This window comes from Phascolarctos cinereus, unplaced genomic scaffold (assembly GCF_003287225.1).
Source record: "Phascolarctos cinereus isolate Bilbo 61053 unplaced genomic scaffold, phaCin_HiC Scaffold_726;HRSCAF=1367, whole genome shotgun sequence".
In the NCBI taxonomy this organism is placed as follows: Eukaryota; Metazoa; Chordata; class Mammalia; order Diprotodontia; family Phascolarctidae; genus Phascolarctos; species Phascolarctos cinereus.
The window spans coordinates 409,175,273-409,195,095 of NW_027556098.1; the positions used below are offsets into that span (position 1 = coordinate 409,175,273).

At 43.7% G+C, this 19,823-nt stretch overlaps 1 protein-coding gene and 1 pseudogene across 1 annotated transcript; both read right to left on the minus strand.

Moving 5' to 3' along the window:
- Positions 1 to 4,772: 4,772 nt before the first annotated feature.
- LOC144454142 (cytochrome P450 2A5-like) lies at positions 4,773 to 11,887 on the minus strand. The gene is made up of 5 exons (XM_078146706.1): positions 11,455 to 11,887; positions 9,753 to 9,894; positions 9,274 to 9,461; positions 6,807 to 6,941; positions 4,773 to 5,044 (listed from the first exon to the last, which is right to left on the minus strand). Exons 1-4 carry the CDS (start codon positions 11,620 to 11,622, stop codon positions 6,912 to 6,914), a joined length of 528 nt encoding a protein of 175 aa, XP_078002832.1. The 5' UTR covers positions 11,623 to 11,887; the 3' UTR covers positions 4,773 to 5,044; positions 6,807 to 6,911.
- LOC110198300 (cytochrome P450 2A13-like) lies at positions 11,794 to 17,463 on the minus strand (annotated as a pseudogene).
- Positions 17,464 to 19,823: the final 2,360 nt, after the last annotated feature.

The window sequence follows — 19,823 nt, forward strand, 5'->3', positions numbered from 1 at the left end:
ACTGTCTGTTTATGTATACTCCTTCTAACTTCCCTAATAAAGATACAGTCCTTAAGAGTTAGAAGTATCATTTTTCCATATAGGGATGTAAACAGTTTAATCTTATTGAATAACATGTTTTTTTTTCTTTCCTGTTTACTTTTTTATGCTTCTCTTGAATCTTGCATTTGAAAATCAAATTTTCTATTCAGCTTTGGTCATTTCAGGAAAGTTTGAGAGTCCTCTATTTTTTCAAATGTTCATTTTCCTCCTGAAGGATTATGCTCAGTTTTGATGGGCAGTTAATTCTTGGTTGTAATTCAAGCTCCTTTGCCTTCCAGAATATGATATTCCAAGACCTCTGATCCTTTAATGTAGAAGCTGCCAAGTCCTGTGTGATTCTGACTGTGACCCCTTGATATTTGAATTGTTTCCTTCTTCCACCATTATTTCTGCTTTTACACTTGTCTGACCATGCACATTTAGAAAGAAATCTCTTATGAGTATCTCTGTTATTATTTTGTTTTTGTAGTTATTGTCATATTCCTGGTTCCTCTATTTGTTTAACCTTCTTTTATTTCTGTTGTTGGAGGTATTTGAGAAACAAATAATCTCTTTAGATTTGGTTTTATTTCTAAGAATGTTTCAAATGCCTCTTTATTATTGAATATCCATTTTTTAAAATAAATAATTAGGCTCAGATTTGCTGGTTAAGTCATTTGGGGCTTTGTCTTGAATTCCTATGCTCTTCAGAATACATTATTGCATCCTCCTCCCCTTTTTCTGGTGATTTCAGAATAGTATTATGTTATTCAAAGGTCTTTTTCCTGATCATTTTCAGAATTTATTGTTTCACAATGAACTTGTTAAATTTAATCACTATGTCTTGGAGTTTGCAGCCTCAGGTTTTTATTTTTCTTTGTTTTCTTGGAGACAACCTATAGGTTCTTTCAACTGGCAGTTTTATTTGTGCTCAGAAATTCTGGGGAGTTTGCTTATATTACTTATTTCATTATAATATACATATTTTTTAATTTGTCATGTCCTTCTGGGAAACTTATAATCCTTACGTTATCTCCATACATCTGGTCTTTGAGACTAATATGTTTGCTTATGTGGAGAGCACGCCTCCTCTGGGCTTACCTCCCTCATTACATATGTCTCATGGTATAGATGATATTCCACACCTATGCCTCCTTAATCTCTAAAATGAAGGCAGAGAGATTCATTATCTCAGTTCTTTTTTGGGACATTTGCTTGTTCATTGTGATAATGCAGCATTCACATTTATTTTACTATTCTTGCAATTTTTATTGCTGTCATGTAGATTGCTTCCCTAGTTCTGCTCACTTTACTCTGCATTCATTCATATAAATCTTTACAGGCTTCTTTGAATCCTTCATATTTATACTTTCTTAGAGCAAACCAACATTGCATTACATTCATGGACCACAACTTGCCTTGTGATTCCCCAGAGGATGAACTATTTCCTTTGCTTCCACAAAAGTGCTGTTATCAATATTTTGTAGTATATGGGGGACTTTTCTCTCTCTTTGCCCTCTGTGGGACATACACCTAGTAATGGATCTCTGGGTGAAAGAGTATGGATATTTTAGTCACTTTAAAAAAAATTTTTTTTTAGGCAGTTGGGGTTAAGTGACTTGCCCAGAGTTACACAGCTAGTAAGGGTCAAGTGTTTGGTCTGAGGCTGGATTTGAACTCAGGTCCTCCTGACTTCAGGGCTGGTGCTGTATCCACTGGGCCACCAGCTTCCCTGTTTTAGTCACTTTTTAAAAAACATAACTCTGAATTGCTTTCCAGAATCAACCATTTCCTTTATACAAATAAGAAAGTAGGGGGGCTTAGAATGGCCCAAGGTCAAAGTCACATGGTCACTTAGTGTCAGGGCAAGGACCCCCAACTTAGGCCCAGTGACTCTTAACCTACTCTCATGCCAAACTGTCTCCCAAGAAGGAGAAGAATGATCCATTGATGAAAGAAACAAAGCCACCACATGGGGGTGACAAATTACCTTGACCTTGACTTCTGCTATTATTGTAACTCAGCAAAAGTCCAATGGTAAGGGATTTACCTTTTGGAGAACCTCAAGCTCATTTTTCTTCTGTGGTGAGTCTAAGCTCTTAGGGTAATTCCATAGGGCTAAAGGCCTATAAACACCCTTGAGGTACAAGTGAAACTCACTGGAATATTGGGAGGATTACTGTTCTAGTGACACCAAATTCATTTCCCTTTCAGGTGAAGTTCAAACCACAGGCAGTGCTGGAGTTCTCTATAAGGCCCTGGGGGGGAAGTAGGACTCATTACACGGTGAAAAACTGTCTTGATTATTTAGGGGATAATTTGAATCTTTTCTGCTTTCTGTACATTATGTGGAATGAAATAAATGCTAACTTATACCAGCTATGTATTTTACCTTGAGTTCTTGTACAGGGACTGGGAATTCTTTCCCCATAGTCATGAGCTCGACAGAAGGTATATTCTGATGTTTCCAGAAGAAACTTTGATAGGGGGCAAATGAGTCGCAGAGAATAACTATTTTGGAGGAGCTCCCAAGATTGTACTCAGTCCAGATAAGTCCAGAACTTGTGATGATGGGCTTAGGTTATGCTATTATACTGTTATGCCAAGAAGTAAACGCAGTGCTTCAGGAATGGTCTGAATAGAGCAAAGTACAAAGAGTCTCCACCCTAGTTCTGGACACTGTGTCTTTGCTAATGCTACCTGAGTCCTACTTAACTCTTTTGGGGCTGGCGTAACACCTTATTTGGAACTTGCCCTAATTACTTCTGATCTTTTCCACATGAACTGTCATGTAAACATTCTGTTCTTACGGAACTATTTTTTAAAAATAAAATTACAGGATTTAAAATTTCTCCTTATTAAATCTCATTTTGTCATAGGTTCATCCCATCATTTCAACCAGTCAGAGTTTTTTGGAGCCCTACTCTGTTATCCAGTTGGCTACTTCTCCATCCAAGTTTTGTGTCCTCTGCAAATCTGAGGTCTTCTATGCCTTCATCCAAGTCTAATAAACATATTAAATAACACACTGACAACAACAGAACCCCCAGGACGGTCCAGTTCAGAATTCCCTTCAAGTTGCCTTGTTTCTATGAATAGTAATTCTTTGGGTCCAAGCATTCAGAGGTCACAGGACCAGAGATTTAGAGCTGTAGGGGACCTCTGAGGTCATTAAATCCAACTCTTTCCTTTTACAGATGAGGAGACTGGGGCCCAGAGAGAAGAAGTGACTTACTCAGGGTCAGTTGGCTAGTAAATGTTAGAGGAGATGGGGACGGGACCTGGACCCCTAAAAGCCCCTGAAACTTTCCCACACAACCCAGCCCTTGAACCCAGATCTCTGGTATTTGCCTGAGGCACCTGGCACTTCCCAGTCAATAATCCTTTTATCTGCTCTTTCATTAAGGCCCTTGTTGTCTACACCTGGCCCACCCCAGGCTACTTGCCAGCCCTACATCCCATCCAAAACTTAGCACAGTCTTTTCCGTATAAAAGTGTCCATTTTGCCCCCATTAAATTGCTCAGATTCTTATGATCTGGCCCCCTTCTACTAGCATCACAAAATGCTGGAAATTCTTAAAATCCCACCTGCTTCTCTTGGTGACACAAAAACCTTCTCTCTGACTGAAAGAAGGCTTGAATGTTCAAATTCTTTTGAGGCAGACCTGTGCCCTTTGCCCTGTCATTTTGGGGTTCTTAGCACCCTTAGACTGCAATAGAAGGAGCATTGAAACTCTGGTCTTGTAGACTCCAAGTCCTATGCTCAACCCACTGCACCACCCTGCCTCTAATCTAGAGCTGAGTCTACCGACTGTTCTCTTCTAGTCCACATCTCTCTTTCTTCATATTTTTCACTAACTAGAATCATTCCTTCATCCTTCTTACTGCTGTATACAACCCGACTGGCAACTTTGCTGTTGTTCAGTTGTTTTTAGTTGTGTCTAACTCTTGATGACCCTATTTGGGGTTTTCTTGGCAAAGATAATGGAGTGGTTGCCATTTCCTTCTCCAGTTCATGTTATAGATGAGGAACTGAGGCAAGCAGGGTGAAGTGACTTGCCCAGGGTCACACAGCTGGGCATTCAGAGGGTCACAGGCCATATTTGAACTCAGGAAAATGAGACTTCAGGTCTGGTACTCTATCACTATGCTACCTAGCTGACTCCCTTGGCCTTAAGTAAATACCTTTCCCTCTCTTGGCCTCAATTTTTCTATCTATATATAAAAGGGATTGTTTATTCTTTGAGTGATCAGATTTTTGTTGAAAAACACTTGTGACCCAAATCTTCCTCCCAGAGCAATCTCTTCTTTAATAGGAAAGCTGGAGAGAGACACACAGAGATACAGGAATAGAGACAGAGACATAGTCATAGAGAAACAGACATAGGGAAAGGGAAGACAGAGAAAGAGACAGAAGCAGAGAAACATTCATGGATAGTGAGACACAGACACAGAGGAAAGAGCCAGGGAGACAAAGACAGACCGTAGAGTGACAGAGGTAGAGAGACAAAGAGAGAAAGAGACTAAGCTAGAACTGGCCACAAGTGGGTGATATTATGTAAGGCAAAACTCTCATTTGTAAACTGAGAAACTTCCAGTCTCAGTTTTTTTTTGACTCTCTATACAACCTGGAATAAATCCCTTTCCCACAGTCACATTACCTGTAACCTGAAAAGATTATATTCAGTGACATCTAAGTGTGTCCCAGCTTCCAGGAGCCAAACAGAGTAACACAGAGAGATGCCTGGGGGCTCAGACTTTATTAATACATCCTAAGCCACCCCACCCGGAAGTCCTGCGGGCTTCTCCTGCTTCTGCTGTGGCTTTCTGGGCTCAGTCTCAGCTTCTTGGCAGGAATGAGATGGTGTAGCTGCGGGGGGGGGTGGCAAAGCCCATCATCTGAGGGGAGATATCAATGGCCTCTTTTGGGATTGGAGACTGGAAGTGAAAGTTCTGCAGGATGGTGGTGAGGAAGATGAACAGCTCCATTCTGGCAAGCCTTCACCAAAACAGTAGCGTTTGCCTGAGGGGCCAGAGTCAGAGCTGGTAAGGGTGGGGAGGGCCTTTGCTGGGAGGGGCCTTAGAGGACAGAATGTAAGTCCTGGGCTCTCCCCAGGGGCTAAGGACCCTTCCTTAGAAAAGAGAATGTCAGAGCTGGGAGGAAACTAGAGGCACAATGGAGAGCTGGCTGGTAATAAATTAGATATTGATTAACTGTAACTTTGGATACACCACTTTTCCTCTCTCAAGTTCAAAATGAGAGGTTTGACTCTATGGCCCCTAAAGTCACTTCCAGCCCTAAGTCCCTTTTGTCCCTTAGGACAGAAAAAGGGCCAGACCTGGAAGTGACCTTAAAACACAGAAAAGTCATAGCTGGGAGGGTTCTTAGGATAGAAAATGTCAGCTTTGGCAGATAACTTAGAAAAACACAAGTAGCATAGAACATGCTTGGGTCTAATGCCACAAAAGACTTCCTCTAGGAGGTGCTCATCTGTAGGAAGTAAAGATTCTTGAAACTTCCTACTTTCTCTAATTCTTCTAGCTAATTAGCTGATATGCTTTTGCTGTTTTTAAGCACAAGTGCTGTTAATATCTACTAAATTCACAGGGCATCAGAGGTAGAAGGGCCCTTGTAATGTGGAGTTGCTCTTTTCCTTTAATTTTCCTACTCCTCCTTCTCAGCAGATTCCTTTGCCTCCTCTGAAGAGAAAATGCAAGCCATCCTTTGTAAGATCCCTCTTCTAACCTTATGGAACACCTTAAAAGCTGTCTACACTATCCTCTATTCTCTCATGGTCTGTCCAAGTGGTGGCCCTCCTTTCTTCCTGTTCCTTTGATCCCATCCCTCCCAATCTCACAGAATTCACCATCGGGATTTCTACATTCTAAACAAATTGTTATAGTTCCTGTTGTCTGAATTGATCATTCAATTTTCATAGAAGAAACTCCTAAACTAGAGTGCTCTTCCTCCCCCCCTCCCACTTTTAGGTGCTTTAATTTCCTTCAAAGTAAGCTTTGGTACCACCTCATACAAGAAGCCTTTCCAGATTCTCCTAGTGGTCAGTGCTCTCCATTTGCAAATTATCTTGTAATTATTTCTCTTAGCTACCTAAACTTGGACCCCTCCAGTAGAATGTAAACTCCTTGAGGGCAAGGACTGTTTTTCCTAGTCATTGCCCCTACCACCTCATAAGTACTTATTGGATTGAATGTTAGAATTCGGAAGGACTTTAAATGTCATTTAGTCCAACTTCCTCATTTTACAAATAAGGAAACTGAGGCCCAGAGAAGGGAAGGTACTTGATCACAATTACAAGCTCATAGAGTCCTAAGATGATAGATGCTGAGCTGGAAGGGGCCTTAGAATCCCTTGAGTCCCAGGCCTGAATTTCACAGATGAGAGAATTGAGGCTTAGGGAGAGGAAGTGCTTTACCCAAGGTCACCCAGGTCAGAAGCTTTAAAGATGGGACTTGACCCAGGGCTTCTGACTCCAGGGCCAGGGCTCTTTCTAGTGTATGTACTTCTTTCTTAAAGAAGGAGGGACACTAGTGAGATTTGGGGGATATACTTTCTGGAACCTTTGGCCCACAGCCATGGATTCTCTGGAATCATCCCACTGCCTCTTCAGAAGCTTCATCAACTGAAATTGATGTGAGGGACAGTAGGATAAGTTGAGGGTAGACTGGAGGAAAGGCAAGGTTCAGTGTGGCTCAGGCCACACTAGTTGTTACTAGAGATGAAAGTGGGAGTCATGCAGGGGAAGGGAAAAGGTTTTCCTGCTCACCAATGGAGAAGGGGACAAAGGCATCACTCTTCTTGAACTGCCCCTTTTCATCCAGGAAGTGTTGGGGGTTGAAGGCTTCAGGGCAGGCAAAGAAGTTGCAGTCTCTCAGTACTGAGCCCAGCATGGGATAAACTTCTGTGCCCCAGAATTGGAGATGAGAGAGAACAAGAAAGGAAATGAGGGGTGAAGTGGAGAGAGGAGGGCAGGAGGAAGGGAGATAAAGACAGGGAGAAAAAAAGAGACCGGAAGAGAAGCTATGGGAGAGAAGAGAGAGACAGAGAAAGAGAGTGAGAGACAGAGAGAGAGACAGAGGGAAAAAGAGACAGAAAGAGAGATGGAGAGAAAGACAGAGAGAGAACCAGAGAGTCAGAGGGGGAAAGAGAGAGAGAGAGAGAATGAAAGAAAATATTTTGCTTCATAGAAGATAAGGTTACATAGTGGATTGAAAACTCATCTCAGAGGGAAGAAGACCTGGGTTTAAGTTGTCTCCATCACATACTGGCTATGTGACCTAGGTAAATCACTTAACCTTAGGATTGTAATTTGCAGAGAAAGTACCAGCCTCAATCAGCAGAAGGAATTCCCTATGTAAATGAAATTAGAAGTCCAGACCTTATTCTTGTATTTTGTATCCAATTATAGAGGCACAGGTTGTTTGCCCTGATAGAATGTAAGCTCCTTGAGGGCAAGAACTGTTTCATCTTTGTCTTTGTATTCCCATCATCAAATTCCAGTGCCTTGCATATAAATGTTAGTGATTGAATGGTTGATTGACAGAGAAAATTAACAGTAATTGAATTACATTAATAATAATAATGATATTAATAAGTGTAGTGGGAGGGGGTGTTGGTCAGAACACCCCTACTCAATAGATTTTTTCCTTCCCCAGTTCAGTTGCAACAGAAGGGGCAAGTCACAAAGACAACAAAAAATTTCACTTTGTTATCCCTTTAAATGTAAAAATGTTGTCTTTGGATTTTTTTGAGGGGCGGTTTGCCTTTGACTGATGGAACAACTATGCCCTTGGTAGCCTATAAAAATGGATCTTCTCTGTTGTGGGACACATTTGAAAAAAGAAGCAGTTTCTAGAAGTTGTGACCTCTGGCAGTCAAGAGGAGAGACGGCAATAACAAACAACCCAGTTGTAAAGAATCTTTGCTTTTCCAATTGCACCTCGACCAGAGAGTAAAAGTCAAGGGTAGGAGGGAGAGAAGGAGTATCTTTCTCCTCCCTACAACTCCATTGGTCATATTGATTTGCATCAGAACTAACGACTGAATAGGAGGCTGGGAGCAGAGAGGATTATAGTGACTCCTCAAAGGTAGGAGCTGAGTCAAGCTTCAGAGACAAACACGTCCAAAAACTTAGTTAGGAGACCTCCTCAGTACGCTCTGTGCTCAGGAGGAGCATCGTGAGGACCTCACAAGAGGGGAAAGGACATTGGGGTCTTTTAGGCCCAGGGGCATGAATTGTCCTAGTCACACGTGCTGAGCTTGAGGATATCTCCAAGCGCACTCTTAATTATATGGCCATTCTTTCTAGTTACAGCTGGGTGTAGTTGTGGGAGAGTGTGCTCCAGATTTATTGGGGGAGGGGAGTTTTATTACTATTGTTCTTAGGATATCATTTCAGTAAACATTTTTGGTTTGAGCTGTCTATCTACTGGCAGACTATTAAAGGTAAGTGTACCAGTGGGGGCTTGTGAGCTCAAGTTTTAGGAGTGTGGACTCACAAAGTATCTCAAACCCTGGGGTATTAGCTGCCCCTGTGAGACCCAACCTATTATTTCAAGTTGGAGAGACAGATCAGAAGGCATACTAAAAACTAATAAAATATTTCCTTTGAACTTCATAACAATATGTGTTATTGTCATCCTCATTTTTAAACCACCAGGTGACCCTCTGCTTGAAGACCTCCAGAAAGGGGGAACCTGCCAGTTCTCTGGGTAGCTCATTGCACTTTTGGACATTTCTCACTGTTACAAAGTCTTTTCTTCCTGACCTCAAGCCTAAATTCTTCCCTTTACCATTTCTCCCATCGCTCCTGGTTCTGTCCTTGAGGACTACAACAATAGCACCTAGGGGAGGTGCTATTAAGAAAGCTTTTGTTATTATATGCTGAAACTAAGTTTCTTTGGAGACAGACTAAGTTTGCTATGTAAAAAATGCAATGAATAAAACTTAAAATGTGTCTCATTTGACAATCAATCTACACAACTTGGGAAGCAATATCATCCTTGGCCAACTAATCCTGCTTCAATCACAGGAAAGACCCTTTTAAGATAAATACAATTCATGACCACATGCATTTTGACTTGAAGTTCACTGAGGTTCACATTTTTTTGCTAATTCAGGACAGGAGAATATTTCAGGAATTTTAGAAGCAGATAGATAGTGCAGTGGATAGAATAGTGGCCCTCTGGATGGAGGTTTTTGAGCCGGGGGAGTTAGGAATGAGAGACTCCTACCTTGGGAATAAGGCAGCCCCGGAATTTGGTGTCCTTTGTGACTCTCCGGGGCAGATTCATGGGGATCACATTTCCAAACCTTTGTATCTCATGTATGATGGCCTCTGTGTATGGCATCTTGAATTTGTCCTCAAACTTGGGTGATCGATTCCGCCCAATCACCCGATCGATTTCCTCATGGATTTTGGCTGTGTTTAGTGGGGGTGAGGAAATAGGATGCAGGAGTGTCAGAGAGATCCTGGGGAAGTCTCAAGAGGGCAGATAGGGTGTGGAGGGTGGGTATATTCTGAGGTGAGAGAATGCTGGGATGAGGAGTGAAGGGGATAATCCATGTTCCAGGGATAATGATGATGAGGAGGATGATGAGGATGATGACATGTGTGTGTGTGTGTGTGTGTGTGTGTGTGTGTGTGTAAGATGTTCTGGGCAGCTCCCAGGGCACCAAAGGACTTCTAAGGGAACTAGGGGAGGGGACTTACCTTCCACCTCTGAATGCTTCATTAGCAGAAGGAGGCCATAGTGAAGGGTTGTGCTAACAGTCTCAGTGCCAGCAAAAAACAGGCTTAGGGTGGTCATGATCAGTTTCCTCATGAAGAATTCTGTGTTGGGATTTTTCTTTTCCTGGGAGGAGAAGGTGGACGGGGCTCAGAGCCTCCCACCCCACATACACACACTTTCTTCACCTCTAGACTCTTCAACCTCAAGGCCTCCTTCCCCCCATGTCAACTCAATTTCCTTGAGTCCCAGAAATGTGCAGGGGTAGAGGGTGAATCCATCAATGGCACCTGAGTAAGCTGGAAAATCTCAGTTCTAAGGGACCTGAACACATATCTATTCTCCTCAGAATTTAGAGGAATACAGATATAGTGTGGGAAAGGTTCTTAGAGATTGTCAAATGCAACCACTCTCATCAGGGAGTTAAGACCTAGAGAGTAACATAGCTAGTAAGAGTCTGAGGTGGAATTTGAACCCAGGAATGCATAACTCCTGAGTCTATAGCTCTACCCACTACAGTATTCTGCCTTTCAGAATCCCGGGATGGTAGAGCTGGAAGAGACCTCAGCAGCCAAAGAAACACCTTGAGCTTCCTGACAAGTGGTGGTCCAGCCTCTGCTTGAAGACTTCCAAAGAGGGGGAACCTGCCAGTTCTCTGGGTAGCCCACTGCACTTTGGGACATTTCTCACAGTTAGGAAGTCTTTTCTTCTTGATATCAAACCTAAATTCTTCCCTTTACCATTTCTCCTATTGCTCCTGGTTCTACCCTTGAGGACTACGACAACAGATCTAATATCCTTCCTCCTGCATTTTATAGATGAAGAGACACAGGATGGAGGAAGAGGAAGGGGCTTTCCCAAGGTCTTATGCAGAGAGTTAGGCAAGGCTGCTGGGACTAGACTATTGGATTCTGGATCACCCCAGCCCCCTCTACTCAGTTTGTGAATGTCGGAGTGAGGGGAATGTGGAATGTCTATTTGTGTCTCTTTATGTTGGCCTTGACTTCCTGTGTTTCTGTTTCCCATTTTCTGTTTCTCTTTCTGCACCTGTCTTCATCTTTCTTCATCTCTCTCTCTCTCTCTCTCTCTCTCTCTCTCTCTCTCTCTCTCTCTCTCTCTCTCTCTGTTATTCCATGTTCCCCATCTCTGTGCCTCACTTTCTCCATTTGGCATTCTGTCTTTATTACTCTTTGCCATGCTATCCCCAAAATGACAATGACCAGAAGTGCTCACTATATTTGAATCTGTGTTCTGGGTTACTGCCTGACCCTGAATTATTGTATGTTTTTTTTTTATTTTAGGCAATCAGAGTTAAGTGACTTGTCCAGGGTCACACAGCTAGTAAGTGTCAAGTGTTTGGTCTGAGGCTGGATTTGAACTCAGGTCCTCCTGACCTCAGGGCCAGTGCTGTATCCACTGTGCCACCTAGCTGCCCCTCTGACCCTGAATTGTTTATGAACCTTCCTCCTGACATGTGCCACAGGGTACCTTTGAGCCTCACCCCTGGAAGGCTGAGACTTCCCACCTAATGTCTGCTGGTGCTGATTGCTCACATCTGAGACCTGCTGCCCAATGTCTGTGAAGCCCACTTCCCAATGTCAGGGGATTCCTCCAGAGATCCATAACACCCTCAGGCTGAGATCTCAGCCCTTCGCCTCCATTTTCTCCTGCCTACTGGGCCAGTACCTCTTGCATCTTGATCAAGAAGGAGTCAATGAAGTTCTGGGGAGAGTTAGGGTCCAGGGTGGCCTGGTTCTCGCAGACCTTCTCAGTGATGAAGTCATTCAGTCCTTGTAGTTCCTTGAATGCCTGTTGCTGAGGCCCTGGCAGGTGCTTCATCACTCCAGAAAACATCTCATATAGATGGGGGAGGGCACAAGACAAGTCATGGGGTACAGGGCTGGGGGTGTGAAGAGAATGAGAGGATAATCATCATGAAAGATGAAAGTTTAGGTTAGGGAATGGGGGTCATAATGGAGAGTGGGTGGTCAGGATAGGGCACAGAGTCAGATTGGGAGAAGGGAGTCAGACTGAGGAACAGAGTAGTGAAGATAGAGGAAAGAAAGGAAAACTGAGGATTAAGGGATGAAGGTGAGTAGAGAGACCCAGGTGGGTGGGAGAGAAGGTCTTGGGAGTCACCTGACCCATGGATGTGGCTGTGAACTGGAAGCTCCCCAGCATCATATGCAACAGAGACAGGAACTGTTTGTCCTCATATTCAAATCAATCACCAAAGATGATGGAGCTGATGACATTGGAGACTTTGCGGCTCAAGAAGGTGGGGTCAATGGCAGCTCCTGTAGCCCAGCCAGGTCAACAGAGACACAGGGATAAGGAAGCAAAGAGGTAGAATGATGAAGAAAGAGGACAAAAATAGAGAGATTGAAAGGGGTAAAGAGGAAGCAGAGGAAAAAAGGAACAGAGATCCACACAGAGGCAAAGAAGCCAAGAGACACATGGAGGCAGTGTTTGAGAGAGACAGAGATGAAGTTGAAAAAGAGAGGTGGTGGTGTGTTTGTGGGGAGGGTATCCATAGAGGATGGATAGGGATAGAGAAGGGAGGGAGGGAGAGAGAAAGAGACAGAGATAGATAGACAGAGAGAGAGATAGAGACAGAGAGACAGAGAATCAGTTTTTGGCTCTCACATCTTCCTCTAAAGGACAGTCATTGTCCCCATCTCCAAATCCCATAGAATAAGGAGATTAGATGCTAGATGTGCAGTTGTCCCCTCCCTCCCTCCTCTCTCTCTCTCTGTCTCTGTCTGTCTGTCTGTCTGTCTGTCTGTCTCTCTCTCTCTCTCACACACACACACACACACACACACATACATTTTTCCCCCTTCTAGGACTCTAGGCCCTGAGACCTGAAATGAAATGAAACTGAGCCTCAGACAGGGGATGTGACTTGCTCAGGAAACAAGTAGTAGAGTTGGGATCTACACCCAAGTCTTCTGATTCAGTTCCATTTCCATGACCCCAGGCTGCCTCCTCTTATCTAGTCAGCTGGAAGGGACTTTCGAGGCCATCTAGTCCAAAATCTTTACAGATGTGACCAAGGTCACCTATTCAGTGATTGAGAATGTAGAACAGCACAGAGAGAGAGCATGGACCTGAAGTCATTGCTGTTCATTCATTTCAGTCATGTCTGATGCTTCATGGCCCCAGTGGAGGTTTTCTTGGCAAAGATACTGGTTTGCCATTTCCTTCTCCAGCTCATTGTGTGGAAATGGAGGCAAACAGGGTGAAGTGTCTTGCCCAGGGTCACACAGCTAGTAAGTGTCTGAGTCCAGATTTGAACTGATATCCAGTCCAGTGCTTTATCCACTGCACTGCCTATCTGCCCCACTGAAGTCATGAAGACCTGAGCCCAAATCTGACTTCAGACACTGACTAGCTGTGTAACTGTGGACAAGTTATTTCATTTCTGCCTCAGTTTCCTCAACTTTAAAATGAGGGTAATAATGGCACATTTCCCTAGAATGCTTGTGAAAATCAAATAAAAAAACATGAAGTACCTCAGAATTCTTTATGTATTACATAAATGTTTGCCTTTATTATTATTTTTAAAAATAACCCAACCCTTCTCCTTTTAGAGGGAAGAAAAACTCAAAGTCAGGGTGAGGAAGGATATATTCAAGGTTGCTCAGTGAGTGAGAGGCAAACCTAAAACTCCAATTTGAGTCTCCTGGTTCAGGAAGAGGGTCAGTTTTTGAACCCAGACATGAAGAATCATAGAATCATTGATTTAGTTGTGGAAGGGAAGCCATCATACGGTGCATCCTTCTCATTTTACAGAAAAGGAAACTGAGGTCCTGAGAAGTGAGGTCACCAGCTCAAAATCACAAAGCAAGTAAGGGGAGGAGCTTGAGTCTGGTAGTCAGGACTATTCAAACACACCAAGATGCAGAGATCAGCTAGTGTTAGATGCAAGGGAGAGAAGTAAGTCACAGGGCACTAAGGTAGGCTCTTTGGGGTGAGGTATGACAGCAGCCAATTTGGGGGAGAAAAGACAATATAGTTGATGGCAGCCAGGCGGTGCAGTGGATAGAGCATTGGACTTGGAATTAGGAAGACTCATCTTCATGAATTCAAGTCCATCCTCAGGCAATTACTAGCTGTGTGACCCCATGGGCAAGCCACTTAACCCTGTTTGCCTCAGTTTCCTCATCTTCAAGATGAGCTGGAGAAGGAAATGGCAACCCACTCCAGTATCTTTGCCAAAAAACTTTGAAGAGTCAGACGTGACTGAAATAACTGAACAAAAACAGTAAAAATATAGTTGATGCCGACCTGGCCCAAGGCTCTGGAATATTCCTAAGGCCCACTCACCTTTTGTGCCTCAGAAAGCTTCAATGAGGAAGCCAGCTTCTTCTTGGATGCGCTTTTCAATGCCTCTCTTGCCCCTGCCAAAATCCCTCAGAGTGGTGATGGAGAATCATCAGAGCTGCCGGGCCCTCTCTCCATTGCTGAAAGCCACACCTGATCATTGGCAAGAAAGAGAGAAGGATCTCATGGAAGACAGGAGATCCTGTAGGATCCGAAGTCCTGGTATGGGATCAGAGGGGATGTCCAGGGAGAGACCAGCAGAGTGAGAGAATATAAGAAAAGGTATGGAGACCAGGAGGAACAAGGAGAAATGGGGAGACATGGAGAAGTTAAGGACACAAGTGGAGGTGTGGAGACAGAGAGATTTAGGGAGAGACAAAAAAATAGAGAGATGGGGAAGGTGAGGAGACAGGGATAGAAGAATGGAGAAGAGAGAGAGAGGAGAGAATTAGGGAGACAGGAAGTGAGGGCAGAGAAATGAGAAGGCAATATGGAGAGATACAGAAGAAGGTGAAACAAGGAGAGACAGAAAATGATAAAGAGATGGAGGAGATGGGAATATAGTGAGAGGATGAGAAACAAGGGGACATGGGGAGATAACAGAGACACAAAGAGAGATATAGAGGGACTGGGTGAATGGGGAGAGAGGAAAAGATAGAGAGGTGGAGAGACAGAGATGGAGGAAATGGAAAGAGAGTTAAGAGAAAGACAGAGGTGGAAAAATAGGGAGATACGGAGAAAAGGACAGACAGGGAGAGATGGAGGAGATAATGAAACAAAAAGAGAAAGCTAGAGAGATGAGGGGTGTGGGGAGACAAGGAAAGAAAGAGAAATGGGGAAGGATAGGGAGATAGGAAGATAAATCAGGAAATATATGGAAGAACTGGAGAGATAGGGAGGGAAACAGAAAGGCAGATAAATGGAGTGATCTGGAGAGGTGATTAGGCAAGGAGAGATGGAGGAAAAAATGGAGAGACAAAGACACAGAGACACACAGAGAGAAAGATGAGGAAATTGAGAAATAGAGTCATGGAAAAGAGGAGATAGTGAAAGGGAGAAACACAGATAGAAGGTGGAGAAAGGTGAAGGAATGAAAAAGCAAAAATATGGAGAAAGACAAGGAGAGATGGAGAAACACAGGGAGAAGAGGATACAAGAAAAGCCAAAGAGATGGAGAGATAGTGAGAGACCAAGAAAGATGAAGAGACAAAGCACTGGAGACAGATGGAAAACCGTGGAGACAGAAATGGAGAAACAGAGAAAGAAAGAGAAACAGGGAAGAGCAGATGGTTGAGGGAGGCAATGGTAGTCAAGGGAAGGGAAGGGAAGGAAAGGGACAGAAGCCGTAGCAACCCTGGCCAGTCACCTACAAGAGGCCACGTTGGCCTGGTCCCTGCCTAGACACTCACCGAATCCCTTAAAGAGCCAGTCGAAGGTGGCCTGCTCCCCCCAACCAGAGAACTCCCCTGCTTGGTCGACTAGTGCCTCCTTCACGGCCTCATACCCAGTCAGGACTACAACAGTCCTCGGTCCCAGGAGGACTGTAAATACGGGCCCATATTTTTCCCCAATGTAGAGGCAGAAGAACTAGTGTTTTGCCTCTGAGCCCCATGAGTTCCTCCCTCTTAGCTCCCTTCCTGAAAGGTAACCTTTCGCCATCACCTCTCAGCAGCTTTGAAAAAAAATTTCTGATTGTGACCTAAGAATTAGTACAAAACACAAACATTTCAGCAAAGAATAAGGGTAAGGAATGGGGTTGTGAATTCTTCTGGTAAACAGTTTGTTTATTTTAAAATGTATGTGTATGTGTATTATATATACATATACATATATTTAATATATATCTGTAGATATATTTTTCTTTTTTCTTTTGAAGGACAGCATGGTGAGGCCTGGGTTCAAATCCTTCCTCAGATACTTACTAGCTGAGTGATCCTCAGCAAGTCACTTCACCTCTGCCTCTGCCCCTGAGTTTCCTCATATGTAAAATGAGGGGTTTGGATTCAATGGCCTGTCATGTTCTTTCCAGCTCTAAATCTATGGACCCATGATCCTGTAATTAACAAGATAGTAACAAAATTGCCGTATTTTTTCCTCCTTTGACTTTTTTTTCCTGTGACAAGTCAAGGCAACAAGCATTTATTAGACACTTACTGTGTGCCAGGCAGTGTGCTAAGCACTTCAGATAGAAAGGGTAATATTGTCCCTGCCCTTGAAGAGTTCACAGTCTAATGGGCATATCTACTCCAAACCCCTCACCTACACTGGGCTTCCTTAAACAATTCTGCAAAGTCACAAGAAACCAATGAACTCCATGGCCAGGGCAGAGAAAGCATGTCTAATGCTGCACCTCTAATGCCCATTTCTGCCAAGAGGTCTCTCTGGGCTCTCATCTCTCCATCTCCCACCCTCTCCCTTGGGTCCTCTCTCTCAGGCCCTCGGGCTCGCTCTCCTGCTTTCTTGGTCTCTTCTTCGACATTCTCCCTGAATCCTTGTCTTGCAACCCAGCTCTGCCCATTCCTCCCCACAAAGAGATTCTGGGCTTTTCTCAGAGCCTCTTTCCCAAAAGGTCATAAAACATAGCCCTTAGAGACCATCTAGCCCAACCCGGCCATGTTACAAAGAGGGAAACTGGATTAGAGAGAGGAAAGGAGCTTCCTCAACTCAACAGTGAGCAGCAGACACCTTTTCTGTTTCCATCTCTCTGTATTTGTCCATCTATCCTTCTCTCTGACCCTCCCAGAATCTCCCTCCAGCCACCCTGGAACCTGCATATGCACATGAGAGAGATATCTCTCTTTATGTCTGCCTCTTTGCTGCTTGTGTTTCTCTGTCTCACTCTATGTCTCTGAGTCTATCTCTCTGTGTCTCTGCTTCTGAGTATGTCTTTTGTGTGTTTCTAATGCACTCTGTGATTCTGTCCCTGTCACTGTTACTCTCTCTGTGACTCTTTCTCTGCTACTGTGTCTCTACCTGTTACTTTGTCTTTGGATCTCGCTGTCTCTTTGCTCCTCTGAGTGTCTTTGTCTATAGGTCTATCTCTCTTTCTCTTTGTTCTTTGTGTCTCTCTCAATCTCTGTTTCTCTGTCTCAGTCTCTCCATGTTCTCCCTCTTTGTCCCCTGCCCCCCCAGCCTCAGTACCTTCATGAGGGAGTAATACATCTGCTCGGTGTTGAGTTGCAGGTAGTTACCGATGAAAGGCAGGGGTGCGGGCCCAGGGGGAAGGCTGATGCAAGCTTTCCTCTGTCTCCATACGGAGAGTACCACCAGGGCTGAGAGACAAAAGAATAGGGAACCCAGCAGCAGGCCGGAAGCCAGCATAGTGGAGGTGGCAGAAACCTCACTGCAGTGTTGGCTGGGGTTGGAACAGATGCTGAGCCAGGACTGGGGTCCAGATAAGGCTGTTCCCAACTTTTATACTTGGGCCTGGGGGGTGGAGATTGTCATTGGCATTGATCTCAGCTCTTTCATGCAACATCCTCAGTTCTAACCCAATCCTCCCCAAGCTCAAGGACTGGCCAAATGTGAAGGTCACAGGGGGAGAGAGATTTTAGTTCAATAGAGACTCAGAGACTTGAGGATCCCAGGGGGTAAAAGTAGGAATGGGGGAGGTTCAAAGAGCTATCATAACCCAGAGATGGATTTTGGGGTCTCAGAATGCAATGATAGAAGTTGTGAGGGATCTAGTAATAGGACCTGGAGGGCAAGGTGTCTCAAGACTTGAAGAGGAGGCTGCAGGGGGTGAAAGGAGGGGGTAAGATTAGATCTATTACTGGCTGTGACCTTAACTGAGTCCTTCCCTCTCTCTGGGCCATCCACTTCCCCTTCTGTGAGGAGGGAACTACATGATCAGATAAACCCTAAGGACTCTCTCAGTGGAATATTCTCTGCACCTGTGGGACATGGGATCCTTCACCTATTACTTACCAAGTGTTCCTTTAAACACAATATTCACAAAAAACCAAGAACTGATCCATATGTGAGGTAAATAACTCTCTAACCCAAACCCCAATATGTGACCTATATATACTTTGATCTCATTAGGGAGCTAGAAGAGGCAGTAATTAGATCTTAGGATTTGGAGTTGGGGATCCTCTGAACTCATTTGTGTTCTTTTTTTTTAAATTGTAAATGTGTTTTTGATGATAGACTTAAAATTATCCACAAATATGAACATTTCTAACTTCTTGATTTTGCAGATAAAGAAACCAGTGGCAAAGCTGGGATTTGAAGCCATGTCATCTGTTTCTCTATCTGGGAAGGTGGCCATGGACAGCACATCCAGTTTGGGGACCTGCTAAATATCTGCCTCTGGGCAGCAGTTTGGGAGAGGAGAGAGGGAGCAGAGCTAGCAAACAGAAGTAAATGGATTATTATGTTTTTTAGGGAGATGAGGGGAGGGGCAGGTTAGGCAAGTGTTGGAAACTATTTGGGATTGACAATTATTTTTACCTGGGTTAACCAAGGTCCCAATGTCCCTCCTTCTCCTTCTCCTCTAGAGCTAACCATAGGTACCCACTCTCTAAGGTCATAGCCTAGCAGAACTCGATGTTGGGGAGAAGCCTAGGAAATCAGGACAATCTTTCTTAAGTCTGCTTTTGGTAAGAGGAGGCCAGGGTGGGCAGAGGCACACTGGAGTGAATTCTAAGGGATTCTAACAACCATGGTTAGATTTTTGGTGTGAGTGTTTGTATCTCAGAAACCAGTGATTGCTATAAATCAGAGATTGATTTATTGTTTTGTTTATAATTTGGACATAAGGAATTATTAATAATGTGGATGAACTAAAAAGTGTGTGTTCATGAGTGAAGTCTCTCTGCCCTTCCCTCCCTCTAAACATTTACTAGCTCACTCTTGTATTGCTCAATGGTTAATTGGTTTATTGTTCTTTCTTCTAAAAGACCGAAATTATATCACTATGTTGGGGTCGAGGTACAGTACAATGAGTCTGACTTTGGTGATCAATATCACTATGTTGGGGTCGAGGTACAGTACAATGAGTCTGACTTTGGTGATCAGACCAATACGAGCTTGGAAGGCTCTCATAGGCAGAACCACAAATAGTCCAGATAAATATTTGGAATTGAGATGTTTCTAAATTTGCACATCTCATGTTTCTTTTGAGCTACTGCAATTCTGCTTTGCTCATAAACCAGTCTCTCCATGCACCTTCATTTATGTGGTCACACCATGCTGGGTGATGCTGTGCTATTGTGTCCCATGTCTCATAATTAATTCACTCAATATACAGTCTGTGAACTCAGCAGAAATTCAGTAGAAGGCTGCAGGGGTGGGGAACCTGTGGCCCTCTGGGTCCTCAAGTGCAACTTTTTTACTGAATTCTAAACTTCTCAGAACAAATCATCTTGATAAAAGGATTTGTTCTGTAAAACTGGGCTCAGTCAAAAGACCACACCTGAATATTTCGAAGATCACATGTGACCTCGGGTCCACAATTTCCCCACCCCTGGTAGGGAACAAAGTCAAGGCCAGACTTGGGGCTTGGTTATTTGTTGTTAATTAATCCTATATCTTTAAAATATGCAACGTGTCTTCCATCCATGATATCATCTAAGCTTCATAATGCCCTACAATGAGAAGAGGTTGGCAAGAAATTAACTGGAGCAAGGCTGATATGTGTATGGGGTTTGTGTGGAAATGGAGAATGGACTGATTTTGGAGGTCAGTGACCTCAAAAAGAAAAGTCCTAAGGATGGGAGACACAGCGC

Coding starts and splice junctions, on each gene's coding strand:
- LOC144454142 (XM_078146706.1), bottom strand. CDS start 11,622: ATGTTTTCTGGAGTGATGAAGCACCTGCCAGGGCCTCAGCAACAGGCA. Junction 9,895..11,454: donor TCTTGATCAAGATGCAAGAG/GTACTGGCCCAG, acceptor TTCTCCTCCCAG/GAAAAGAAAAATCCCAACAC. Junction 6,942..9,273: donor GGGGCTGCCTTATTCCCAAG/GTAGGAGTCTCT, acceptor TCTGGGGCACAG/AAGTTTATCCCATGCTGGGC.